The 27336-nt window shown below is 50.2% G+C and overlaps 1 protein-coding gene across 1 annotated transcript in view; it reads left to right on the top strand.

Moving 5' to 3' along the window:
• The first annotated feature begins 618 nt into the window (after positions 1-618).
• The window catches only part of IGSF21 (immunoglobin superfamily member 21), a 151536-nt gene continuing 124818 nt past the window's right edge, over positions 619-27336 (top strand). Inside the window, exons 1-2 of the mRNA XM_007459319.1 lie at positions 619-667; positions 13504-13616. Of these exons, the coding sequence (XP_007459381.1) occupies positions 619-667; positions 13504-13616 (162 nt within the window). The remainder of the gene's footprint in view (positions 668-13503; positions 13617-27336) is intronic.

Below are 27336 nucleotides of genomic sequence, written 5' to 3'. Positions count from 1 at the left end.
TCACTTTCCCCTCTATTGTTTCATCTTGCATCACCAGTACTCTCAGTAATAATCACCATGAACCCCTTTTTCAGATGAGATGACTGAGGCCCAGAGAAGGAGAGGGACTTGCCCTCTGTGTCCATGGCAGAGTGAGAGCTAGACCTGGGTTTTTGGCTTCAAGGTCTGGAGCTATTTCCTTTTCCTCCTGCACCACCTGTGGCTTCCCTGTGGTTGGCTGCACAGCCAGCCCTGACCTGGTGGCCCTGGACCAGAGAGGGCACTACAGAGACAGCCGTGGCTGGTCGGGCATCTCACGGGCATCCTGTATCCAATCAGTCTCTCATCCTTCTTCCCTTCTGGCAGTTCCAGCTGTTCTTTGGATGCTGGACTGACCCAGAGATAAAGAAATGATGATTCCCCTCACCAACCCCCAAAGACACTGAGAAAGTTCTAGAGGGTGATGGCAAGCTATCAGATGAATGGTCACGGGAGAAAAGACAATGGTGTGATATGCTTCGGGAGACCTGAATCCTGGTCTTAAATTGCTTATTAATTGTCTTTGTGACCTAGGCCAAGGCCCTTCCTTTCTCTGGGCCTCAGTTTACCATCTTTATAACAAAAAGATTTCCATTCGAGATGGAGATGGAGAGCTCCATTCGAGATGGAGATGTGATGGAGAACTATGGTTTGGGAATCCAACTCAGTGACAGTATAGCCGGACTCACTGATTAATTTTGTTACTTATTCATTTTTCTGTCTGTTCACTTTTTCTCACGAAGAACCTACTGAGTACCTACTATGTGCAATATATTAGTGGAAAGTATTAGTAGAATAACTGCTGTAACAAATCACTTTAAAATCTCAGTGGTTTTGTTTTTAATAATTTGTGTTTATTATATAAAATATATTTATTATAAAAATTATTTTATAATTAAAACAATAGCATTTTATTTCTCACTCATATTACTGTCTGTCAGGTTCTGTAGGAAGACATTACTCCATACTGTCATTCAAATACCCAGGTTTTTTCCATCTTCTGGCGCTGTCCTCGTCCGGGTCCATCCAGGCAGCTGATATAGAGAGAGGGTGTGGAGGATGGCACAGGAGGTTTCTAGGGGTCAGGCCCAGAAGCCATATTCCCCTGCCAGGATTTAGTCACATGACCCCACCAAATTGCAAAGGAGGCTGGGAAATGTAGTCCAGCTGAATCCCTGGGAGGAAAAGGAAAAAAAATGGGGTTTGGGGAGCACATAGCACAGAGCAGCACTGTGTACAAGCATAGCAAAGACACCTTCAGACCCCAATGTGAACTTGGGCAAAGGAGCCTGGGACAAGCTGGTCCAGATGGAGACTTGATTGGCAGGTCCAGCATCAACATCCTTCAGGAGCCTATGCACTTGGCCCTGTTGTCAGCCCAGGGCATGCTGCCTAATGAAGCATTTCCCCAGTCCCATCACATTCCCTTGCCTACATCTCAGAGGCAAGAGGAATGACTGAACAAGCCCTGCCCTTCTCTGGCCTCAGTGTCTCCCATCCATGAATTGGGAAGAAAACTGACCGACACGTGCTCTCTGGAGAATCAATCAGAGAAGCATCAGGTGTCTTCAAAGGGCCACAGAACAGCCTTCCCAATCCTTCTTATTAATAGTAGAACCACAACAGTATCAATAATGAAACACAAATTAATAATAAATAAACAAACTAATGATAAATAATACATATGTCATGAATAATACATTAATACTACAAGGCTTTTGAGCATCTATTGCCTCTGACAGAGAGGAATTTGATTAGCTGGCTGGAGAACACAGAGGGGGAATATTTCAGAAGAGTCTGGGAGGTTGGGGCAGGGGTTGGACACCTGAAAGTGGCAGGCATGTCTCCCTGCAGAGGTGTAAAATGTTTGAGGTCTTTGGTGACCCAGAACTGACCTGACCTTCTGCTGGGGGATGTGAGGAACAGGAGTCTCAGGGTGGGGCCTTCCTGTCTAGATATCTTTCCATGGTTCAAATTAGAGTGGAAATCCATAACCCAATAAGGCAAAAACACAAAGAAACCTTCCAGCCCCAACAGAATTTGATGTTATTGCTAAGGCGAGGCCAGCTGAAGATACCTGTAGAATTTATTTGTTCATCTGTAGACTCATTCATTCATTCATTCATCCATTCATTCATTCAATAAATATGTCTTCAGTACCAATGGCATGGCCAGCATGCAGTTACTGAGTCATGTTTTTGGCACTCCAGGAGCTTATCGTTCACAATGTTGGGAGACAGACTGGCAAAATAAAGGGTCACCCCATGCAACGTGTTAGGGTTATTTTAGATGCCATGAGAGGGGCACTCAACCATGATTTGGGCGTTCTGGGTGCAGGTAGGTGAAGTCAGGGTGTATGTTGGGCAGCCTCTAAAGTAAGTGATGTCTAAACTAAGACCTAAAGGGTATATCAAAGCGATGGGGGTAAAGTGATGGTAGGTGTTCCAGGCAAAAGGATGGCAGGTGCCAGGACCCAGTAGCCAGACAAAGCATATTTAAGGAGCTCTAAGGAATTCAGGGTGACTGAGGCTTAGTATGCAAAAGGCAGAGGGACAAGAGGCAGGCCGTGAGTGTGGGGGAGGGGGTTTGGACTTCATCCCAAAGGCAGTGAGGAGACAAAGGAGGATTTGGATCCGAGATGTGACATCAGTACGCTGGGCTGCAGCCTAATCTACACTGCTCCAGGGCTACACGGTTCACCAAGCCCTGTCCCATGCAGTGCTCATGTGTTGGTTCATTCATTACTTCATGCATGCAGCACACAGGCTGAGCACCCACCACGTGCCAAATATCCTACAGGGATGAATGCCAGGCCCCTGACCTTAAGAAGCTCCCAGCCTGATTGTAGAGACATACACAAAGAACTGTATGTTATATTACAAAGCGATGTGGACTGGGTATGATTGAGATGTTTACAGGGGGCTGTGTGCTTATAAGAGAGAGTGTCAGACTCATGGAAATCAAGGAGGGGGTGATTGTGACATTGAACCTGGAAGGACATGTACCAGTTTCCCTAGGTGAACTCAGAGCAAAAGGGCATTCCAGGAAGAGGAAATGGCACAGGCAAAAAGAAGAATCTAAGGATATCTGGGAGGGCTGGTGGATGGGTAGCACAAACGCAGTGAGAGACTGATTGAGTTGGAGAGGCTGAGAGAGACCAGATCATTAGGGGCCTGGTTGTCCATGACAGAGGCTGAACTTGATCCTGAATTGGAAGGCAATGGGGTGGGGAAATTGCGTGGCATTAACCAGAGAGGTGGCGTCATCATATTTGCATTTCAGAAATATCACTGTGACTCCAATGTTGTGGGTGAATTGGAGGGACAAAGCCTGAGGGTTGGGAATAGCAAGGTGGCTGTGCAGGGTCCTGGCGGGGATTTTAAGGGCCCGAACCAAGGCAGGGTTGGTACAGGGCAGTCACAGTTCTGAGAGCTATTGGAGAGGAAGAATTGATCCATCTTAGAGACAGATGAGCTATTAACCTCCCCTCTTTGCTCAGAAGCTGTCTTTTCTTAAAAGGCCCCCCTCTATCTTCTGCCCCACCTCCTGCCCCCATTTCTGCTAACAAGGAGGTGATGGCTGGGAGCACCTGTTAGCCCAGCATGGAAGGGTGTATTTCACAGAACCCTCTATACCTGCCTGAAAGATATGGTTGCAGAAATTGGTTGTAATAATATTTATTATTGTAGCAAGTACACGGTGCGGGGTGCCCAGGGAGGCTGTCATACCACGCTATGGTATTTATCTTCATGAGATGGGGTGACCTCTTTTCTTCCTGAGTGGTGGTGCATGGAGCTCCTGTTATCACATGGAGATAAATCCGAGCCCCACAGAAAGGGGAGGGTGGCATGAGGAATATATGTGACCCTGACTCCCATGGTCCACTCCCGAAGGTGGAACAAAGCTGGTGGAGCTGCTGCCACCACCTGACTGTGTGTCTGCCCCAGGTCAAGTCTCGGTGTGGTCCAAGCTGGTTCTCCCAGGGAAGAGCAGACACAGAAGAGGGTGAGACACTGTCCCTGTCCTCAGGGAGCTCCCAGTCTGATGGCAGAAACAGCCCTGCCCTCTGATAGAAAGACGGTGGTCCACTCCTTTTGATTCTTCTCTAGTTACTTTGTATCAACAAGTGATAACTTGGGTGACACAAGATAGGCACTTCTGGGCTAAGGGAACTGTCCAGAGTTGGGTTCAGATGTCAGGGATGTGATGGGACAAATTTATCCATCCAGCCTCAGGTCTCTCACAGTCCCAGAAAGGGTCTCAGACACACCTCCCTGGCCTCCCTGGGATCCTCTGCTGTCTTTGAACTTGAAAATGCCCCCAACCACAGTCATTCTGCTGCTCCCTTGTGGAATTGCTGTGTCTTGCTGGTCTAACCTGGTGTGTGACCCCACTACACCCCAGGCAAGAACTGAATCACTTTGCTGTACAGCAGAAATTAACACAACATTGTAAATCAACTATACTTAAAACAAACAAACAAACAAACAAAAAAAACAGAATCAAAGGACCTGCTTGCCAAGCCTGGTTCTGTGTGATCACGAGGAAGTCGTTCTGTATCTCTGAGCCTCAGTCTCCTCACCTCTAAAATGGGGACACTATCCCCCAGGGTTGCAATGAGATAATAATTATAGATAGACTTCGAAAGTTGCCAAACACTGACCACATGTTCATTTGCTCATTTTTTTTCGTTCATTTAATACATATTTATTTTTAAAAATATTTATTTATTTATTGGCTGCATCGGGTCTTAGTTGCGGTGCGTAGGCTCTGTAGTTGCGGCATGCAGGCTTAGTTGCCCTGCAGCATGTGGGATCTTAGTTCCCTGACCAGGGATTGAACCAGCATCCCCTGCATTGCAAGATGGATCCTTAACCACTGGATCACAAGTGAAGGCCCTAATACATATTTATTGAGCTATTATTAAGTGCCAGGACCTGTTCTAATTTCTAAGAGATAAAGTAGTGATTAAAAACCACAAACTCAAGGACTTCTGGCTATGGTGAGATAAACAGCCTCCCTTTATCTTCCATTAATTCAACTCTGAGACCTGGACAGAATGTATGGACACCTATTTGAGAAATCTGATATGTAAATGCTAGCAGGCAGTTTGGGGAAGAACATCAGAATTAAAAGAACTACTAAAAGAATTAATACAAACAAGACCCAGAGTCTCACCAAGTAATACTTAAAATGTTCAAGATACAAACTAAAATCGCACGACATACAAAGAACCAGGAAAATCTCAACTCACAAGGGGGAAGACAATCAATAGACTCCAATGATGAGATTGACACCTATGCTGGAATTATCTAACAAGGACTTTAAAGTAACAAACATACTTGAACAAACAATCACAAATCATCTTGAAAAAAATAATAAAATAGAAAGACTCAGCAAAGAAATAAAGGCTATAAAGAAGAACCAAATGGAAATTTTAGAAATGAAAAATACAATAACTGAAACTTAAAAACTGACTGGATTGACTCAGTAGCAGAATAGAGATGACAGGAAAGAGTCAGTGAACTTGAAATAGATCAATAGAAATTATCCAATCTGAACAACAGGAAAAAGAAAAAGGTTGAAACACTCACATATATTCACACACAAAGTCTCTGCTCTCATGAAGCTTGCAACCCAGTTGGGTATGGGAGTGGGGGGGGGAGATATATCAGCAGACAATAAACAAATAAACACGTATCAGGCAGTAATAGATATTTTAAAAAGAATAAAACAGGGTAAAGAGTTAGAGAATCACTATGATGCTGTTTTATATAGGTAAGATAATTAGAAAAGGTCTCTCCATAGCAGAGGCATTTGAGCAGAGAAAGAATTGAGGACTTGAGCCAATTCAAGTGGGTGTCTGGGGAGAGATTGTTCTGGGAGGTGGGAGCAGCTGGTGCAAAGGCCCTGAGGTGGGATGTGCTCAGAGTATTCAGGGATCAGCAGGGTTCATTGTGCGTGGGTAGAGTAAATGAGGGAGAGGGTGAAGGGAGATGAAATCAGAGGGCTGGGCAGGGACAAAGGGACAAAGGTGAGTGTGGGTGGGCCACCTAGGAGGCAGGGCAATAGACCAGCAGTAAACGGCGGCTGGGCCCAGGAAGGTAGTGCCGAGTTCAATTCTGGATTTATTCTGTAGAGCCTGTGGGCCTTGCTGGTGTTCCCCGAACTGGGGAGAAGGAGGGGGACACATCATTTCAGTTTGGGGCCTGTTCATTTGGGAGGCCAAAGGACATCCAAGTGGTGCATCAAGGAGTAACGTGGTGCTCTATGTTAGGGGTTCCTAACCCATCTGCTACAAGCTACCAGCTCTGCTGGTGGGGAGGCTACCGGGAGAAGCGAGGGAGACAGGACCCCAGCTCAGACCAGTGTTCCCAGGAGAAGCAGGACATCATTCCGATGCAGCAGCAGCGCCTCTGTGCCCTGATTCTGAGCCTTGCAGCTCTGGCAGTCACCCTGCTCGGGTGAACGCCCACCTTCCTGCCCCTGGGCCCTGCTGGTTCAGCCAGTGCCGCTGTCCATGGATTCCGCTGCCTGTGGTCTTTGCTCTGCCCCTGTGCTGTCTGCTGACTCACCAGTGGGGAGGGCAGCATTTACTCTCACTAATCCTTATAGCAGGGAGGGATTGTTATCCTTACCTTCTGATTGAAATAGGTGAAGAGGTCTAGTGGTTTAGCCATCGTGGACCCTGGTGGGATTGTAACTACGGTGACCAACTTGTTTTGGTTTGCCAGGGACTTTCTAGTTTTAACACTGAAAGCACCTGTCCCAGGAAACCCCTTGGTCCCAGGGGAGACTGAGACACCTAGTCACCCTAGTATAACTCATGTCTCTTTTCACTACCTGTACCCCTCCCATGGAAACCCTCTCTGACTCCCGTCTAGCCTGGGGCCAGACATGAGCCAGCCCTCTAGAAACATCCTCCCTGAGCTGGAAAAAGGGAAAGGACTGATGCTGGGATATTGCCAAGAGAGTTTCCAGATAGAGGAACTATTTGTCATCACTACATTGGGAGGGTGCCTGGTTCCTAAATATTGCCTGCGATTTTGCTAAAGGTATCTTTTTTTTTTTTTGGTACGCGGGCCTCTCACTGTTGTGGCCTCTCCCGTTAGGGGGCACAGGCTCCAGACGCGCAGGCTCAGTGGCCATGGCTCACAGGCCCAGCTGCTCCCGTGTTGTAAGTGAAGTCACGAGGCATGTATCCGAGTGCAGTAAAGTGTCCCGTTGTGTGAGTGCACGACCCCCGTCCACCTCTTCACTCCTGATGGGTATTTGGTCTTTAGTGAACAGTGCTGCTGTGACCTGTAGTGCATGCTTCTGTTGTGGACGCCCCAGGCATGGCGCAGCTGGGTCCTGGGTATGTACAGCGTCAACTTTTTTTTTCTGTACGCGGGCCTCTCACTGTTGTGGCCTCTCCCGTTAGGGAGCACAGGCTCCAGACGCGCAGGCTCAGCGGCCATGGCTCACGGGCCCAGCCGCTCCGCGGCATGTGGGATCTTCCCGGACCGGGGCACGAACACGTGTTCCCTGCATTGGCAGGCGGACTCTCAACCACTGTGCCACCAGGGAAGCCCTGCTAAAGGTATCTTAACAGGAGTGGTGTAACTGCTGTCAGAGATAGAGGGGGAGAGTGATGGTCCCATTCAGGGTAATGAGCTGCTTAGTTAAGGTGAACCCGTTTCCCCTCCTGATCCAGCTTCTTGATAGGGTGCTCGGTGGGGGCGGGGGGGGAGGGCTTACGCATCGACGCTGATTGGTGGCAAATTTAATGCCGAGAAAGACAGAGCTCCATCTTTAGCTGGTGGCTGATTCATTGACAGGTTCGCTTCTCGGAGAAATGGCGTTGAGTTGTACAGGAAACGATGGCGTCAGGATTCAGGCTCAGTTAACATCTGACATGGGGTTGATCAGAGCTGGAAGACCCCGAAAATGCAGTTCACCCCTCATTTTGCAGATGTGAAAACTGAGGCCCAGAGAGAGGGGCAACCCGCCTGAGGTGCCAGAGCTGGTTGGCAGCACAGCTGAGCCCACAACTCACGTTTCTTGTGCTCTTTCAACTGGATTCACTGCCTCCTGGCTGGTGGATGAGCCCCTCTCTCCCCACCCCTGCCTGCTCAGCGGCCCCTTCTCACCAGCCCAGGGGCTTGATTCAGGGATCCTGGCAGCATGGGGCTCTTTGGACCTCCTCCCTTTGGTTTTCTGTCCTCTGCTTTGTAGAGAGGATTCCTGGTGGGTGTTCTGGCTCTGATCCCGGTCCAGATGGAATGTCTGGCTGAGCTGGACATTTCTGAATCTCCTACTCCTTGACCAGCTTCCAATGTCAGACCCCACTCTTCCCACTTCCATCCCAGGACCGTCCTTCCTCAACTGGACAGTGGGGACTGGGGGACGAGGAAGCATGGGGATGCCTCACCCTGCTCAGGGGTGCCCCCTTGTGGGCAGGGCTCGTGATGAACAAACTCCTAGAGCATGCTTCACCATGTTGGACCCTGTGTTTGTTCCTACGTCTACATTACACATGGGGGAACGGAGTCCCATGGAGGCCACATAACTTGCCCAGGTCAGGACTGAGTGGTGGGGCTAGTAACTTGAACCAGATAACTGACTTCAGATTTGTTGGAAGCATGTGGGTGGGAGAAGCAAGGAAAGTGAGGGGGAGGCTATTTTCAGAGAAAGAACCAACACGGAATCGGAAGATGATGGGATTTTGTGAAAAAGGAGCTGGAGGAATGTTAGACCTAGAGGAGAACTTTCCCTGTGTTTTTCTTTTGCAAAAACTCCTTGGCCATGAACTCTTGTTATCCCCTCTCCTGTGTGTCTGTTTCTGGGAAGGTGAGTTCTCACCTGTGATCCAAGTGTTGACTAGGGCTTATGCAATCCTTGCCTGGTACATATGTCAGAAAATCACCCTGCCACCTGCTTCTCCCTCCCTCCCCCGGCCAGTGATCCTACTCCAAACCCAAGACTTAGAGCCCATGCAGGCTTCTCCTGGCCTTGGGTAGGAAAGGTCCAGGGATCCCACAGTTCACTGGGAGGCTCTCGAGCCTGGAGGGAGTGGGGTCTCCCCTCTGCCCCCATCCCTCACTGGGCCCTGATCTCACCCCGGACCTCTGTGTCTGCAGTCTCCCTCTCTCCATCATCATCTACCCCATCTGAGAGCCAGGCCTCTGATGAAGATACATTCAACGCAGCGGCCAATGGCGGGCAACCCCCCGAATCCTCACATGACCTCAGCAAGTCCCGTGACTCTGCTCCGGCGGTAGCAAACGTGGTGGACAGCTTGGCCTCGCTCGAACTCGGACAGATCTGGGTTCAGATTCCGGCTTTGCTGCTTACATGGCAGCAGTACTGAGCCAGGCCCTTCACCCCCATGAACTGCTGTTCCTCCTTTGTGACAGAAATATTCACAGGGTGACATGAGCACTGAGACTGCCTGCCCAGAAGAAAGCTCAAAAAAGCAGCACTCATATTCCTATTTTAATACTCTACTGATATTAATGAAACTCACATACCAGAAGGAGAGGCAGATGTGCAAACAGACAATTATACTCCAGTGCGACATATGCAGTAATCGCAGCATCTTACCAGGAAGACACGCGCAGGCTGTTCCAAGAGCCGATGGAAAAATGGGAGTGAAAGTTCTGGGAAAAACTAGAAAGTGCCATGCGCCCAGAGAAGGAGGTTTTAGTCCTTAAGGCTGAGGTCTCCTGCCTGCTCTGCGGCCTGGCACGCCCCCCTCCGCCCCTCCCAGGGGAGCTGAGAAGAGGAGAGACCTCAGCTAGAGCGATTCACGCCCATCCCCCTCCCTCTGTGACTTCAAGTAAGGGGACCTCGGGAATGAGAGACACAGTCACTTCCCAAGAGAGGTGTTTCCTAGTGTTTGTTCCAAAGGACTCTAGCAGGGTGGGAGCTAGGAAGTGGCAAATGAGGCTCAGGGTCCTGCAGTGGGAGTGAATGCCTCCTTAAGCCTGGCACCCTAGGCATCTTGCTTGCCCCACCCTCATGCTGGCCCTGGTTCTAATCCTACAGTGGGCTCCAGAGTGTACAATGTTACAAAAAAGTTTCCCACCACCGCCCAAGTTTGGAGAATCACAAGCACTCCAGCTTCAGGGCCTTTGCACGTGTGGCGTCTTCCATCTGGAATTCTCTCCCTCTAGAGTCACACATGGCTCACACTTTCCTTTATTCTGGCCCTTTCAAGGGAGCCTCCTGGGTCGTGCCCTGTCCAGAGCAACCCCTCCCCCATTACTCTCCCTTGCTTTACGCTGGTTTGCTTTTCTTCATTACACTTATCACCACCTGACATATTTCTCATCGTTTGTTCCTTTGATTATCATCTCCTCTGCTGGACCGTCGGCTGCCAAGAGCAGGACCTGCCTGTTTTCACTGTTGTATCCCTAGTGTCTGGAACAGTACCTGGTACCGAATAGATTCTCAATAATTTTTACGGAAGAAGGCAAGACAGATAGAAGGAAGGAGAGAAAGTTTCTGAGACGTTTTGAACGGAAGGACCATGTTTAATTTTGTTTAAACCCAAATTTCTCACACTTAGTTGATAATGGAAATCTTGTTGCCTGATACATCTATTAGCGGCTCATTCTCTAAACAAGCCAGAAAATACTGTCTTAAGGGGTCAGAGACACCCCCATGCCCCCACCTTTTAATTCTTCTCTTCCGGTATCCCAAGGACCTCCTCTCTCTGCTATGCAGTGGGCTTTCTCTGCTCTCGCCCAGGCCTGCCCCTGTGAAGCCTGTGCCCCAGACACCTGCTACACCTGTTGGCGCTCCCAGCACCACCACCAGTCACCAGAGCTTCCACCACTTCCTCCAGTGCCCACCAGACTCACACCTGTGATTCCCTCAGGGCTCGCCAACAAACGGTGACCCTGCAAGCTGGCATCCCGCCCTGGCCCGCCTCACATACATGCACCATCTGCACCCGCCTTGGGCTGGCTGGAAGATTTATACATCTGAAAATGTGTCCTTTCCATCGCCTTCTGGTGGGAGGGGCCGTTCTCTGTTCTTGAGCTCCTCAGCCATCTGGACGGTTGATGCTCATCTTAGCTGTAGCTCCAAAGGTGAGACACGCCTCCCAGCCCTGCTGGGAAGGTGGGCGGCGGCAGGGGTGTCATCCCAAGGCTGGGAACTGTAGCAGAGGGGATCAGGTCCTGGTGTCCTGCCATGGTCCCCCAGCAACACACTCCCATCCTTCCCAGGGCTGGATGGGAAATGTTTGCTGGCCCATTCTCACCTCTTCCATCCTTAGCTGTGTGTAGCATCGTGGTCATAACTGAACCAGAAGGTCTGGGTTTGAATCCCAGCTCTGCCACTTACAGCTGTGTGATCTTGGCAGGTTACTTTGCCTCTCTGTTTCCCCGTGGAAAGTCGGAATGATACTAGTTCCTTTCTCCTAGGATTGTTGTGAAAATTAAGTGAGTGAGTGTGTATTAAGCAGGGAGCCCAGTGTCTGGCACAGTGGGCGCCGTGGAAATGTGAGCCATTATTACTATTTCACACTTGACTTGGCTTTCTGCAGTGTCCCCCCTCCCACTGGGTTTCATCCCCCTGCAGGTGGCCTCCTCGTTTGTCATGGTTTGGCACTGGCTGGGCTTGGGGACTTCTCGGATCATCCAGCCTGGGCCAGGTTTCCCCTCTCCCCTCCCACAGTCCCTCACCGTAATCCTACCATTACCCTCGCCGGCTTAGTGTGATCGTGTTGTGAATCTGTCCCTCCACTGTACGCTCCTGGAGGGCAGGGCAAGCTCAAGCCATCCTGCTTCCTGCCCGGGGCCTGCTCAGAGCAGGTGGAAGCAAACTCTGGGGCAGAGTGAATGAGGAGAGGAGGGGGCAGAAGATGGGTCCTCCCTTCTGCTTATAGCTTGATCACTGCTCTCACGGGCCATGTGTCTTCTGTGGGGCTCCCTGCAAGCCTGACCTTCGTTCTAAGTTAGAGGCCTCCTGGGGGTGAGCCCCGAGTTTACCCCCTTACCCTGGGTATTGGGACCTGAAGCCTTGGACCGCACAGGTCAATTCTGCCTCCAGCTTCCAAATTGATCCCCTCTAGGTTGATTCTTTTTTCTTTCTTCTTTTCCCGTAGAGTGTTGTAACCATTAAGTTCCAGGCAGGGGTCAGACACCTGGGCTCCATCTGCTTAGGTTGCCTGCACAACTGAAATCCCCAAATCCATTCTGGCTAGTTTTCTCATTAAGACAATCAGACTGGATTGATCCATTAGATCAATGGCGGGACATCAGCCAGCAGGAAGCCCATCCGATGAGCCTGGATGATCAGCCCAAGAATGAGGTCCCCCATTGAGCTGGAGTGGGCACCATGCCCTGAGGATGGGGCTCTGGGAGGCAGAGGGGGTGGGTCAGAGGACTCAGCAGGCTGGACTTTGGTGTGAAGGCATCAGTGTTGCCCGGGGTGTATCTACCAGGAGAAGAGCCCCAGCTCCTGGGAGCTGGGCAGGGATTCCGGGGACAGCTTGTGGGTTGGAAGCATCATCTGTGCTTACAGACAATTGAGCCTCCTTCCCAGGCAGTCAGCCCGTTATCACCGCCCCTCCCCCCAACCACCACCACCACCGCCATGGCCCAGGTTTGGAAGTACATCTCCTTTTGGGCGGCAGGGTGTGCTTGATGGGAGATTTGGGGGTTCAGGAAGCAAACACCAGTTTCCCAGTTCTGTCTTCCCTTCTCACCAGGAGTAATTTTATGAGGCTGGGAATAGAGGGGTATGGGTGCCTAGAAAACCATATCCCGATGTTCCAGGGACCCTGGCTGTGTGAGATGCTGATGGGGTTTAAGGGATGGCCAAGCACCCATATTCAAATACATTTGGAAGCACTAGATTAAGTGCATTTCAGCATATGTACATTTCCTACAAAGCTTATGCACATGGCGACTTTCTAAAAGCGGGGATGGGGCTTCCCTAGTGGCGCAGTGGTTGAGAGTTCGCCTGCCGATGCAGGGGACACGAGTTCGTGCCCGAGTCCAGGAAGATCCCACATGCCGCGAAGCGGCTGGGCCCGTGAGCCATGGCCGCTGAGCCTGTGCGTCCGGAGCCTGTGCTCCGCAATGGGAGAGGCCACAACAGTGAGAGGCCCACGTACCGGAAATAAAAAAAGGGGATGGAGGTGCAATGTTGGACCACAGACCCGTTTCTCTGGGATATCTTGTAGAAATACATTGAGGCACTTCCTCCAGGTGCCAACCGGTCCTACTTGCATGGGACAGTTCATCCCAAGAAGTGTTTTCAGGATTGGAGGGATCCACGGGAGCCAGGAAGTTTCTCAAAAAGGGAGGCATCAATGAGGAGGTAAAAGGGGGCGATGGGCTCCACTCAGGCCCACCGTCACCATTCACAGAGCCCACAGTGTGAACAGCGCCCCCTACAGTTGTGCTGGCTCCTTCCCCCACCCCACCTGTCAGCCCAACCCTCCAGATCAGCTCATGCCCTCACCACCCCATCTCCTTTCTTCCATAGGCTACTTGACTGTCAACATTGAGCCTCTCCCACCCGTGGTGGCTGGTGATGCTGTGACCTTGAAGTGTAACTTCAAGACAGATGGCCGCATGCGTGAGATCGTGTGGTACCGGGTAAGTCACCCCCACTGTCCCCTCTGTACCTATGTCCAGGGCTGAAGGTAGAGTCCCCAGAGCCTCTCTGGAGATCCTCGCGGGTTTGGCTATGTACTGAGCCCTAACCAGCCCTAAGCTGTCCTGTGCTCTCGGCTAGGTCCCCATCCTCTGCTGAAACCCTCCTGGAAGATCCTTTTGCCCAGGTATCTATTTCTCTTCTGCCCTCAGTATCTATCTCGTGCTGGTGTCTTTTGCGTCGCTAACATGCCCTTATGTTCAGGAAACCCCAATAGTACCTAGTATTAGTTACTAAGAATGCTGCAGGCCCTGATTACAGTGTAACTAAAGAGAACCGAAGGGTGGAATTTGGGGCATGAGGATTTGGGTAATGTTTTTCGCAGGGGAGAGAGAAGAGGACAGCTTCCTGCCTTCTTAAAAATCAAATTACAGACATAGTCTGCCTTCTAATCCGATTACACACAGGACTAGTCCAGATGTCTGGCATCCCAAGGTCTAAGGAGGTCTGAGATGGGATGTTGATAAAGATGAGCAGATGCCCACCTGCCCGAGGCCCAGGTGTTGGCAACAGGAGAACCAGCTTTGGGTCATGGAAACAAGTGTTGGCCTTTTTAGCCACTGATAGACATTTCTATGTGTCTGGATTGGGCATCCTGGTCTGGTCTCCCTTTGCCGCAAGGGAGTCGGGGCTGGCTGGGCTCAGGAGAAGGTCCAGTTGGCATTGACTTTCTTGCAATGCCGCACTCAGGTTTGCACAGAGCAAGGTACCGCCATCTGGGGTACGGGTTAGACGGAGAGTTGCTTTTCCATGAGCTACAACAGGGGGTGGCAAAATTTTTCGGTGAGGCCCACATAGTAAATATTTTCCTCTCTGGGGAACATATGGTCTCTGTCACAACTACCCAGCTCTGTTATAGTGTGAAAACAGCCACAGACAGCGTGCCGATGGAAGGGCATGGCGGGGTTCCCATAAAATTTTATTCAAGGGCACTTGAATTTCATGTAATTTTCACATGTCACAAAATCTACTACTCCTTTTTAATTTTTTCAACCACTGAAAAAGGTAAAAAAACGTTCTTGACTCACGGGTCATACAAAAACAGGCTGTAGGCTGATTTGGTCCACCAGCCTTAGTTTGCCGGCCCCTGATCTAAACCCAACACTTCCCTAAGCTTTGTAAGTTGTGATGCCCTTTCTTCAAGTGAAACCAATGGGTGACACAGTCAAGTGTAAATGCTCTGGAAGGAGCGTGGAAGTAGGGGGTGGGGAGTGGGGAGAGGAGGTGGAAGGTGGGGGGTTGGGTGGGCGCAGCTTGGTGATGAGGCATCTAGAGCCTGTTCCTTTGCTCCTTCAAGCTATTGCCATACCCACGGTGCAGTGCAAGGAAACCCAATGTTAGAGAATCCTGCTGGGGTCACTCACCATTCAATGCCTTGACTCGGAACTGGGCTCCCTCCTTGCTGTTGGTCCAGTCTTGCTTTGAACCATCCTGTAGTTACTGTTGCTTCTTGCTTTCTTGGCCTTTGATTCATCATTTGCTGGTTGCTGCTATTTTGCTGGGTGCGGTGACCTGGGCTCCTTTTAACCCACATCATTGTTCCCCATCTTAGCATTGTAGCCCCTCCTACTTAGAATCGCCTCCGACAGTTGGATCCCCACAGGGCCCCGGCTTTAGAAGAGATTTCCATCCTGGGTAAATCAATGGGCCTAGAGAAAGTCAAGACATATGTTAAATAGTGCCATGAACTGAATCACTAAGAGGTGTGTGTACATGACACGGGAACTGCTTGGCCAACACACGCTGTGAGCATCTCATTAGCACCTGGCAGAAGGACTAGGGTAAATTAACTCCAGCTCACTGCTGAGGATGGTACTGCGTCTCTTCCTCAACCTTGAGTGAGGGGTAGTGAGAGACCTGCTGAGAGAAATACAGAGACCCAATGGGAACAGTTAATAGGAGTGAAGATGGGAGGGAGCTTGGAAACAGGAAAATACCAATAGGCATCTCATTGCCTTCCCATCCTTTGAAGCAACTATCTTCACTCTTGTTTGAAACCAAATGTTCCCGCGTCAGTAGTGAAAATCTCCCTGCAGGAGTAGCTACCAGGGTCGGGGCAACAGCAGTGCCAGACCGAGGTGCAGGAAACCAAGAGCAGGCTTCCACATGGCTCACGGCTGTGTTCTCTGAAGACCAGGGACGTGGCTGGGGCAGGACGAGATGCCTAGCTTCCAGTGCAGACAGATTCCCCTTCCCCTTCTCTGCCCCAGAGCTGAGCACCCTCGTTCACTGCCCCCCCCCCCATCTCCATCCTGGCCTGTGATCACATGGATGGCTTTGAACATCAGTTAAGTCTCTTATGGGTGTCAGGCCCGGCATATCAGGCTATGGTAGGCTGCACTAATTAATTTATTTTATTTCATTTCACATCCTTTGACTGAGAGTGTCTGGAATGGGGGTGGTGGCGGGGATGCAGATGTATGCAAATCACATGCAAATTGCCCACAGGAGCCAAATACTTGGGCCCTTTTGATTCTGTAGCTGGACTGAGGAAGTGGGCTCAGCCGACTTGGTACTCTCCCTGGGACCAGGGGAGCCCTGCATGCCCTATCTATGATGGTGAGGATGGGGCAGAGGACGGAAGCAAATTCCAGGGAAATGGCTCCATGCTGTCAGTTCTCTCTTTGCCTGCTGCCACTCTGGCCTTCTGACACCTATCACCTCTTTTCCCAAGGAGCCAGCTGAACGGAGAGATAAGAGCTTACCGAGACGGGGGCTCCAGGAGCCAAAGCCAGGGCAGGGCTTCTGGAGGGTGTGGGAGAAGCAGCAGTGGAAACCCCAGTTTCCTTCCCCAGCTGGATCCCCCCCAGACAAGGCCCCACAGCTTTATCCCCCCATCTCTTCTTCCCCCAGCTGCCCACCCTCCCAAACAGGGAGCTGCCGAGCGTTGTTTGTTTTCTGTACGTGTGTTTGCTTCCCTCCCCAGCTTCCTTTGCCCATCCTTTATGAAAGAGCTTACAGAGCCCGGCTTGGAAGGAAATGAATAGATTACACAGGTCCAGCCAGGGCTGTGTCTCCAATCCCTTTAGCAGGGAAAAGCAGGGCATTGTGATGAGGCTGCCTCTGCCCACTCAGCCCAGTGGGCACAAAATGACCCAAAACATGTGTCAAGCCCAGCAGCCTCCCCTCTGGTCCTAAAGACATTATCTTACCAATGGGGTCATCCTAAGCTTTCAGAAGCTTTCAGAAGCAAGTGGATTGGATTCTTTGGGTAAATTGGGGGAGCTGATGGAATTGTGTGAAGCAAAAGGGATCACCCCCTCGGGGTTAACAAGAACACTGTCTCAACATTTGGGAAGGTCTTGGCCTATGGACCCCTTGGGGATGGGGTAGGTGGGCAGGGAAATAGGAGGAAGTAGCCAGGGCCTGCACCTTGGACACCTTGCCCCATGGTCAGGCCAAATTATAGAAAAAGATGACAAAATTCTAGAAGAGACTCAAGAAAGTGGACATGATCAGAGCCCCTGGGTCTGTGCTGACCAATATGGTAACCACTTGTCACATGTAGCTATTTAAATTTCATTAAATCAAATTAAATTAGGAATTTGTTTCCTCAGTCAGACTTGCCACATAGGATTAGTGGCTACCATATTGGACAGAGCAGGTATAGAATATTTCCATCATCACATAAAGTTCTATTGGACAGCCTGCTGTAAATATTTGAAAAAAATTTTTATGGCCCCTCCCTAGAATGTACTGTACTTACCTGGCAAGGGAATGAAAGTGACTGCTCACTGAGCCAGCTTTCTAGGCAAATTCACCGTAAAGTGTATTTCAGAAAAATGAATTTTGTTTGTTGTGTAACCTGCCATCATTGGATTGCAGGGAATGGGGGGTTGGAAGAGGGATTATCATTCTCAAAATATTTCTTTGAAAACATAGATAAGATGTCAAGAAGTTTTCAGGCCCCTGAGGTGCTGGTACCATAGCCATCTATCAAAGCCCTGCTCAACTTAAGGATGCTTCACAGCCTTTTTACCAACTCCCACGTTTTCTTCACTGTTGCATGGGTTCCCCTCCCAGATTTGAGTTTCCCGGGCTTCTTCAGAGCTCAGGCACATACCTTTCCTTTTTCCCTAGAAAATATACAGCTGCTAATAGAGTAGGGATGCAATTCCACGCTTGGCCAGTAGGAGGCAGTCACCTAACAGCCAAAGTATTCTAGCATTAAGGTTGGGACCTGGTTATAGAAAACGAATGATAAATAATATCCTCTACTTAATCATTTCTATCCATTTACACCTAAATTTGGGGACTCATTCTGTAATTCTGCTAATACTAATCTGAGTGACTAACATTATTGAGCCCTTACTCTGTGCCGGCCACTCGATTAAGGGCTATACATACATGGCTGCATTTCATTTTCACGTTGGCACTGAGGTTGGTAGTATTGTTAAGCCTGTTTTTCAGATGAAGACACTGAGGCCATCCAAAAAGACTGTGTCAGCTCATGTTGCCTTCCCTGACTTCTGCAGAAAGTTCTAGACGCTTCCTCCTCCATGGTTCCTCTTTGAGGGTCTATACTCCAGCTCTTACCTCATTATGTCAAAATATCTGTCTGCCCACTGGGCCGTGAGCATCTCAAGCACAAAGGCCACGTCTTTTCCCCATTATATCAACAACACCTAGCGGAGAGTCATCTCAGTAAATATTTGTTACATGAACAAATGTTAGAGGTGGAAATACACACACACGTTTTGACAGACCATGCCAGGTGGCCCACTGCCATTTCAGGTGGGCATCTGTGTCTAGCTGATCGGATCTGTCTGCTTGGGGAGTGAGTGTGAGTCCTTGTATACTCAGGGGGCTTTGTGGAGTATGGAAAAAAAGGAACATTTCTTATTAGGGAACACTGTCTAAACTCATTTACTTGGAGGTCACCTGCCCGACAGGCAAAGCCAAAGGTCTGTTTATATCATAGAAATCCATTAAACAGCCACAGAGGATCCTGGGAATTTAACCTTTCACAGCAGTTTTTATCATCTTTCCTTTGTTTCCTCTCTTTCCTTCACAATTTGTTCCCAAGAGCTGCACTGGGCTCAGGTTACAAGGCCACAGAAAAGAGCCACAGAGCAAGGCAGGGAGAGAAGGAGATTTACAAAGAGTGATAGCTTCAGAGCCCCTTATCTCGCCTCTTTCACGTTGTGGGGAACGTGTGCCTGAGTGTTCGTTTAATGGTGGAGATTCCTCCTCCATGATGCTGCCTGGCCTGGGGCGAGCTCCCGCCCTAGCGCTCTGCTGGTTGCCTCGGCAGTGAGGGTTTATGGCTGCTCTGAACCATTAGAGAAAGGATTCAGCCTGGAGGCTGGGAAGGGTATGGTAGGGAGAGAGGACTTCAGCGTCAGAATACCTGCATAGGTGTTCAGGGCATGTGACTTCAGGCAGTGACGTAATCTTTCTGTTTTAGAAACCTCCTCTGAAATTGGGCATGAAACCACCTACATTGTAGGCATAAATGAGATAATGTGTGCAACCAAACAAGCCCAGTGCCACTGCAATCCTTTTATTCCGCTCAACAAAAACTCATGATGGGACCTGTTGAACAAATGGCAGCCATCGTCCTCTCATGTCTCTTGGTAACAAGGGATCCCAGAGAGGGAAATTATAGAACAAGAGTGGAAGGTCCAGCCTACCACCTGCCTCGCCGACACAGACAGGCAGAGATAGTACTTAAAGCTTGAACCCTCTTTGTCGCTATGTGGTTCTGCTGGTGAACTCACTGGATTTAATTCTTGGAAAGTCATCACACAGCTAAGCCCTTTCAATGGATCTTAGCTCTCCCTGAAGCCAGAAGCTATTTCAAAATGGCTTTACTGGCACGGGCCCTCTCTTAGCCTCAGTCCTTCACAATGTTTTGTTGTCTGAAACAAAATGGAAAATGATGATCCTAAAGGGACATTACAGTCTAATGATATCATAAGGGCAAGAAGACAGGTACAGTCTTGGTGATGAGTAGAGACTAGGGCCCAAGTCCCGGAGAACTGGGCTGCATCACTCCTTTGGCCCCTCTGGCTTGGATTCCCATCCTGGCAGCCTTTCAACCTGGCTGCTCCTTGCTGCCACCCTCACAGGTCTTACAGCTCCAAGATATGGAGGAGGAAGGGATAAAGGAAGACAAGAAGCCTTCTTCACTGAGCCAGGGCTAAGCTGGCTGAGCTGCCTTATCCAGAATGTCCCATACCTAATTTTATCACAGCAGTCACATAAGAGGAAAGAGAAAGTACCAGCTAGAAGGCCCACCAAAGGACAGCTGATTGTACAATAAATGTAGTGCCACATAAGGAGGAAACAAACATCTTTCTGAGTCTAGTTCCATTGCAATCTTTTTATTCCACCCTCAACCATAGATAGTATCCACCCCATGTCAGACAGCTCCTCCTTCTGGGGGTGGAGTGACGGGAGCAACTCTAAGCTCCCTCTAGAGGTCAGAGTGTGAATTGCAACTATTGCATACCCAATCCTTGGTTTTTAATGGAAGTTTGGTTGCAAAGAGGCAGGAGTTGCCCACTCTAACTGCTCCTTAGAATTTCCAGAGGGACTTGTAAGCACATACTGATAGCTGAGCCTCACCCTACAGTTATTGAATCAGAATCCCCAGGATTGGAGCCTCAGGGCCTTTGTACGTTTAACAAGCTCCCTCAGGTGATTATAATGCGCTTGGTTCAGGCAGGGACCACGTCCTGGTGTTTGGGAAACTGTTAGAGGGAGCTGCTCCATTCATTCATTCAACATTAATTCAGCACGTGGGTACTGAGTCGGATGGTTCTAGGCACTGGGGGGCGCATCAAGGAACAAGAGAACAGGATCCTGAACTCATGTGGGGGAGTTGGCGGGGTGTGGGGGGAGAAGTTAAAAAGATAAACAAGCAAGAAAATACCAGATAATGATAAGGGCAGTACATATAATTATAGTAGAATGATGGGATGGAAAGGGATTAGATGGTCAGGAAAAGACTCTCATTTAAGCTGAGACCTCAAAGGCAACAAGGACCCCGCCATGCCAAAGTGGGGAGACGGAGTATTCTGGGCAAAGGAAAGAGCACATGCAAAGGACCTATGTTGGGAACAAGCTTTGCATGTTCACAGAACAGAAAGAGAGCCCACTGCATGGCTGGAATGAAGTGAACGAGGGAGAGTTAAGAGATGAGGTGAGACAGTTGAGAGGGACCATTCATGCCAGACTTTGAGCTCCAGAGAACTGGGTCTGGAGTGATTCTAAGGGCAGCAGGAAACTTTGGAGGGCTTTAAGCAGGGAAGTAACAGGATCTGGTTAACTTTACTGAAAGGTCACTGCTGGGTGAATGGACCATGGGAGGCAGGACTGGAAGTAGGGTTATTAGAACAGTTCAGGCAGGAGGTGGCAGTGGCTTTGGTGAGTACCAGGAGGGCGGTGGTGGAGATGATAGGAGGGCAAGGAAATTCTGCTGTGACTTGCAGGTAGAGTCCCAAGGGCTTGCTGACATGTGCAGGGGGGTGGGGGGAAAGGGAAGATTTGGGATGGCTCCTGGCTTTCGAGCTTTCGCAGCTAGATGTGAGGGATGGCGCCGTTCCCTGAAACTCGGAGGGTAGGCGGAGGAGAAGGCTGGAAGGAGTTCTTTATCAGCCATGGTACGTTCCAGGTGCTTCTAAGACGTGGAGATGGAGCGGCCAAAGCAGCAGGGGAAGCTAAATCTGGGATCCTGGGGAGAGGTCAGGACAGGAGACTTACCCTTGAGGGTCATCAAGGTGTGGATGGATCTAAAGCCATGGGCCTGGATGAGATGATGCCCCCAGGGAGGGGGCAACAGAAGAGCACCCAGTGTGGACCCTGGGCACTCAAGATTTAGAGACAGGAAAGTAAACCAGTGAAGATAGGGAGAAATAGCAGCCAGCAAGATATAAAGAAAGCTGGCAGAGTGGGGTGCCCAGATCCCGAAGGAAGAAAGTAATCCAAGAAAGAGAGAATAGTCAGCTGCCTCCAGTGTTGCAGTGAGAGGACTTAAAAGAACCGAGGAATGTCCTGGACCAAAGCAGCCCCCTCAGAGTTAGTGGGGGCAGAAGCCTGGCTTCAGTGGGCTGAGGGAAGCGCTAAGACCAGCTGTGGAATAGCCTTGAGGTTTCGAGTATTAAAAGGATTTGACCTTGAACTTCTGGACAAACCTTGCAGATAACATAAAGACACCATTGCTTCTATTTGGCCCATCTCCGTTTGCATGTCGTTCATAAGCTACCGAGGGCATTATCTATTCCACACTCGCCCCGTCTTGCAATCCGCAGCTGATGGCAGCATCACTTTCCTCTTCAAGGAGGTGGAAGTGGCTGCTCAGAGAGTTTAGGGGAGTCTAGGGTGACTCAGCAATGCATTTGGTATTTGGAGGAAAGATCCCAGCTCTAACCATCCAATTAACTCGGTGGCCTGTAGATGACAGCCATTCGCATAACCCTGCTCAGTACAAGGTACAGGAGGCTGGAGATGCAAAGAAGGACCCTCTTCCCTCCAGGGGAAAGCTTCCGAGTCCAGGTGTCATTAAATTGTAAAGATCTGTTTCCTCATCTAGCCAATGGGCTTGATTGGCTCCCCCTAAGCATCTCCCAGGGGTTTGTGTGAAGCAAAGGAGATGCCTACAGAGAAGCCATTTTCCTCACCCTCAGTGCAGGAGAAATAGGCTTCACTCGTGTCCCTTTATCCTCTTTTCCGCCTGGCCACGTCTTACTCATTCCGTCCTCTGTGTAGCCTTCTGACCTTCCTCTTCAAGCAGAGCTCAGAGCTCCTCCAGTGTATGTTCCCTCAGCATTTTGTACATTCTTCGATTAGCGAGGTATCACCTGGTGTTTTAGTCATCCTTCTTGTCTTTGCGTCTGTGGCTGAGTTTTACTTATCTCCTTCTCCAGTGTGTGCTGTGGTACCCGCAGGCCCTGGACCGGAGTCCTCATGTGGCATCTCTGGATCCCTAGGGAGTGGGTGGATAGGCCTCTGGAGGCGCTTGGATCCCCAGAAAGTATGCCCAATATGTTGTGTACATTTTTTTAGTGGAAAGGGACCGAATGTTCTCAAAAGGGTCTGTGACACCCCCTAAAAGGCTCAAGCATGGCAACAGCAGGTGTCCAGGGCTTGTGAGGGTGAAACGTGGAGGGCGTCATTACCTCTACCTGCGGGTCACCAAGGTGGTACTCAGGATGGGTCTCGGAGACCAAGGGGCTGCAAGGCTGTGACAGGAAGCCTGTGGTCCTTGAGCTTTCCAGGGACCTGGCGGGGAGGGGTACTGCATTCAGCTTTAGATGGAAAGAGCGGTGGGGGAATGGGCTTAGTCCAGATGCCACAGACCAGCCAACCCAGCTGTGCACACAGACACTCTGGGAAGGGAGAAGGAGGTAAGGGGGGAAAAGGAATCGCTTTGCTTTGGCAGCAATTCACTGCTCACTCTGGCATGAGGGAAGGTGTTCTGACCAGAGAAATCTATCCTCTTTGGGGAATTAAGATCAGGTGTCTGAAATTGGCAACGAGACCATTTCTCTGCCTAGAGGTGCTCACACAAGGCTTATAAGGGCTCTTGGCTCCCAGACTGTTGGTGGGGTGACGGGGAGAGTGCCAACAGTTGGAGTGGATGCCCAAATAACAAGATGTCCTGTTGGAGCACATGTGGACTCCACCTGTAACAGCTGTCCCACTGGATGGTCATGAAAAGAAGACAGGGTAGATTGGTAGGTCCAAGGTAGACGCATCGATGGGGAGTTTGTCCACACTTACCAAATGCACAGAAAAGAAAAGAGCAGGGGCCTGGGGGCAAAATGTCCTGCTGTGTGACCTTGAGCAAATCACTTCCCCTCTCTGAGCCTCAGGAGTTTCATCAGTAAAATGACAGGATGAAGTGAGATGGTCTCTATAGGATGTGCTCTTTCCTATTTTACAGCCAACCCCCCCCCCTTCCTTTCCTCTCCCCCAGCAGACCTGGGGTGGTGGAAGAGGCTGGCACCTCACGGCCAGGTGCTCCCTGGGGTGGGGCTTGGGCAATTCTTCGTCAGGGCAGAAATCCCGGCCCGAGATGCTGTCGGGCCCTCTGAGCCAGTGGGCGCCAGAGCTGTATTAAGCCCAGAGTGTGATTTCCAGCCGACTCTGCCTAGTTGAGCCCTGCTGGGTTTAAATGACAAGGGGGTTGACTTAACTTGTGGGAGAATTAAAGGTGAACTTCCGCTCCAGCACACCAGTGACATAAAAGAACATGACTGAAATGAGAGATGTTTCCCAGAAAACCAGCTCAGGACGCTTCTCCCTCCTAAGTCCTTTCTCCTCCTCCTTTCCTCACCTTTTCTGGGTTGGGTGTGTCGTCCTTATATGAAGAGTGACTGTATCCTCTTCCCAAGAGGCTCAGAGATGTCCCCAGGGTCATCACACAGTCACCCGATGCAGACAGGCACAGCCTGGCCCTTTTCTAAAACACACTACGGCTGCCCCACACTTCGCAAGAGCTCCCCATTGCCTTAAGAACCAAGTTCAAGGTCATTGGCCCAGCATGCAACGTTCTTGATTCAAGCTCCATTGATTGATTTTCTCCAGCCGTGCTTCCTACCACGTTCCCAAATGGGCCCACCACTGGAATCATGTGGCCTATATGCAGTTCTTGGAACATGCCATTGCTCTTTCCCACCTCCGTGCCACTGCAAATGCCACCTCCTCTGCCCGCGACGCCCTTACCCGCTCCATCTGGCGAACTCCGACTTGCCCTCCAAAGTCAGCTGCAGTGTCACCCCTAGAGACATTTCCTCGTCCTTTTATCCCTTCCATCGTCTTCTTCATGCAATCACCATGACCCAGGCATCTTAAAATACTCAGAACTCTACCCTAGGACTTAACACACTGGACACAGATGTTCACTTATGCAGCAGATATTTCTTGAGCATCTACTATGTGCCAAGCATTGGGACTAGAGCACTGAGTAAGAACAGTGGGGTCTTGTCTTTATGGAGCTTGTAGTCAAGCAGGGAAACAGATGTGGCCTGGAAGACTGTCAAATTTCTTTGAAATTGTGGTAACTGCCCCCAAAAGGACAGGTGCCTGCTAGCTGAGAGCTCACAACAGGGGGATTAATTCTAACAGTTGAATGTCTCCCTTCCAGAATGTAAGCACCTTGTTGGTAAAGACCAGGTGTCCTGCTTGTATCTGAGCACATAGCTTAGAGAATGAATAAATGAATGAGCGAATACCTGATGTGGCTGAGTGACATGGAAATAAACCCTTAGTTGATGAGGTGAATAATTTTCTCACAATTAGAAAAATGGACGGGATGACTTGAGGACTGGTGAGTTCCCTACCCCTGAGAGTGTCTAAGCAAATTTTAGAGTGGCCTCCTATCAAAAATACAATAGAAAGAATTTCTGGCTCCCTGGCCCAAGGGAGCCCAGAACAGGATGACATTGTCCATTTCAGCTCTGGAATTCTGTGCTACGTCAAGTTCAGCCGCCCAGCGATGACATCATGACAAGGTAGGGATGGAGCCTCCAGCCAGCTTGGCTAGCCCACACATCAAGTGTGGGACACCAGGTATCCAGAAAGTTCTAGATTCCCCAGGAGAGGGGTGATTGTAGATGTTCTGGGAATCTGCTTCATGTGGGTGCCCCACCCTTGAGTGAACATTCAAAAGAGAGGAGGCTTCAGACACCTGGGGGCAGAGAGGTGGGGGGAGAATATGAAGGGAGTTAGTAAGACCAGATACAGAAGAGCAGTCCGCAGCTGAAGGTGTCGTAAAACACATCTCCGTTCATGTCACCCTGCCTGAAACTCATCACTGAACCTCCTCTGTTGCTGTTGGGACAAAGACCCGAGCCCTGGTGTCCTCTTACAGGGTCTGGCCCTTGCCTGCCTCTCCAGCCTCATCTCCTGTGTGCTCCCGTGAAGGAAGAGGCTGCGGGCGTTCAGAGACCTCAGGGAGCCTTGACCAAAGGAAAAGGAAGGACCAGGGAAGGGCAGAAAGGGTCCTGCAAGCTGGACCCGCTAATTCTCATGTCGGAGCCTGGGAGACTGAGGTTAGATGGGGTTAAGCACCTTGCTCTGAGTTGTGCTACTAGAGAGAGGTTGGGTCAAGCTTTGCAGCCACTCTCTGACTCCAAAGCAATGCTCTTTCCTTAGGCTCCGCTGAAGGTCGTAAATAGCGTCCTGGGGGGTGGGAAGGATTTCCGCCCGCGTGACAGGCAACCCGAGGGCTGCACCCTCAGAAGGGCTGAACCCCTCCGGCTTTGGGGAGCCTCTTTCTTCCTTCTCATCAGCGCCATCGCTATGGTTTAGGTCTGGTGCTGTGTCAGGGACGTTACAAAATCATCCCACTGGCTCCTCACGGAAACCATGTGACGCCGGCACTCTTGTCCATTTTAGGGTTGGGAGCATTGAGGCTCAGAGAGGTAAAGTAACCGACCCCAAGCCTTGCAGACAGTAGGACGGCGCAGGATCTATCCACTGGACTGACTTGCCCTTACAGCCAGACCTCCTCAGCATCCAGGCTTGTCCACAGAACTGACAGAAGGCGTCCAGATCCGCCTTTGGGAGGCTCCTTAGCTCTGGCACAGAGTGAGACAGAGAGGGCCAGGGGACGGGGCGGGGCTGGCTGCCTCAGGATGTCCTCATCATCGCACAGCCAGAGCCACCTGTCTGCAGAGGCAGCGGTACAGATCCATGCAGGGGCTGTCAACACCAAAGGAGTACCCAAGGGAAAACACAGCTTCCACCTGCAGAGATGACGCAGACAGCACGGTTCACCTACCCTGAGACAAACGTGCAGAGCAAAGCAGACAGGTGGAAAGGACAGGACCCTCCCCTCCTGCGCCCCTCCCTGCACGCCCCCCTCTCACAGGGCGTCTGCCCACGTCCCTTGGATGAACCTGAGAAAACGTTTGATGCTACCATCCAGAGCCGGGTCTTGGAACGCAGCCCTCAGGAATCCCAACAATGAGGGAGAAAGATGGCCTGGATTAGTGGAAAGTCTGAACTGGAGACTATCCTTCAAGAAATGAATTTGTGGATTATTGTTATTAACTATTATTATTATTATGTTGCAATATGGTGGAGTAACTCAGATAAGTCAAAACAAGTGTTGTCAAGTAGTGGATCTTGGGGGACCTGCTTTCATGGTGATAATAATCACTTCAGTTGGCACATTAATTATACGTGAGCAGATGCTGCCAAAATAATTGAGGGTATGGGAAAGCCGTCTCTTTCCTTAAGTGGTTTGAACATGCCCCTTTAACCAGGTGTACTCGATGAATATCAAATCACACCAGGCTTGATATTTGGAGATGGAGAGGAGTGAGTCCTGTCTGAACGTGTGGGCTCGGACTTAGTGAGACCTCCAGATCATCCCTTCATGCCTTCTTTCCTTCATGTATGGAATGAACACCTACAGGAAACCTGCGCGGAGTTTTGGGTGCAACACCGAGATGCTGACCCCGGCTCACGCTCTGTGGGGAGAGACGGGATGTCACAGAGCCACAGAGCAGGAGCCCCACCCTAGTCTGGGGCTCCTCCGGAATGAGGAGGGGACAAAGGGCATGGCCAGTAGAGCCAAGGGCACGTGCAAAGGCCCTGAGGGTGGCCCATGGAAATCCCATCGGGCACTGGTGAAGGCTGGATGAGGAGAAGGAGAGAAGGCTGAGGGCAATCAGGGGCCCGAGAAGAACGAGCCACAGTTGGGGTTCC

Source organism: Lipotes vexillifer, unplaced genomic scaffold (assembly GCF_000442215.2).
Source record: "Lipotes vexillifer unplaced genomic scaffold, Lipotes_vexillifer_v1.1 scaffold496, whole genome shotgun sequence".
Lineage (NCBI taxonomy): Eukaryota > Metazoa > Chordata > Mammalia > Artiodactyla > Lipotidae > Lipotes > Lipotes vexillifer.
This window is presented reverse-complemented; position numbering and strand designations above follow the sequence as displayed.